Source organism: Nestor notabilis, unplaced genomic scaffold (genome assembly GCF_000696875.1).
Source record: "Nestor notabilis isolate BGI_N333 unplaced genomic scaffold, ASM69687v1 scaffold19995, whole genome shotgun sequence".
NCBI lineage: Eukaryota > Metazoa > Chordata > Aves > Psittaciformes > Psittacidae > Nestor > Nestor notabilis.
This window is the reverse complement of record NW_009929093.1, coordinates 1,174-1,728: the sequence shown is the minus strand read 5'-3', so window position 1 is coordinate 1,728 and position 555 is coordinate 1,174. Positions and strand designations below refer to the sequence as shown.

At 57.5% G+C, this 555-nt stretch overlaps 1 protein-coding gene across 1 annotated transcript in view; it reads left to right on the top strand.

The window, feature by feature from the left end:
• Positions 1-330: 330 nt before the first annotated feature.
• LOC104405981 (G-protein coupled receptor 12-like) overlaps positions 331-555 on the top strand; it is a 965-nt gene continuing 740 nt past the window's right edge. Inside the window, 2 exon segments of the mRNA XM_010014832.1 lie at positions 331-376; positions 379-555. The exon segment at positions 379-555 is cut by the window's right edge and continues 740 nt beyond it. Coding sequence (XP_010013134.1) covers positions 331-376; positions 379-555 — 223 coding nt within the window.

Sequence of the window (555 nt, the reverse complement as noted above, 5' to 3'; positions counted from 1 at the left end):
GTGTGTCGTTCCCCCCTTTATCCATATATTGATCTTTTTTGCTTGCAAATGAATTAAACCCAACCAGACGCCCCCTCCAGGAGCGAACAGTGAGCACCCCTCAACACACAGCGCTCTGCCCCCTCCTGGGGACAACTTCTGGGGGGACACCCTGGGTCTGGTGTCCCCCCCGAAGTTGGAACTGGATGAGGTTTAAGCTCCCTTCCAAGCCAAACCAGTCTGTGGGTCTATGAAAAGACCCTGCCTGGATGTGGGGTGACAACATGGGGACTCAGTGGGTCCCTGCTGTGGGTGTCGGGTGCTGAGGAGCTGCTCTTGTTCTCCACCAGCATGATGGGGGAAGAGCCCCCCAACTCTAGCAGGGGCCATCGAGGCTGGACGGCAGCGGCAACTCCTTGGAGTTGGAGTCTGTGTTGCAACCCCTTGCCTTGAACCCATGGGATGTTGTCCTCTGCATCTCCGGGACCATCATCTCCTGTGAGAACGCCATTGTGGTGGTGGTGATCTTCTACACTCCGGCTTTCCGGGCTCCTATGTTCCTCCTCCTCGGCAGGC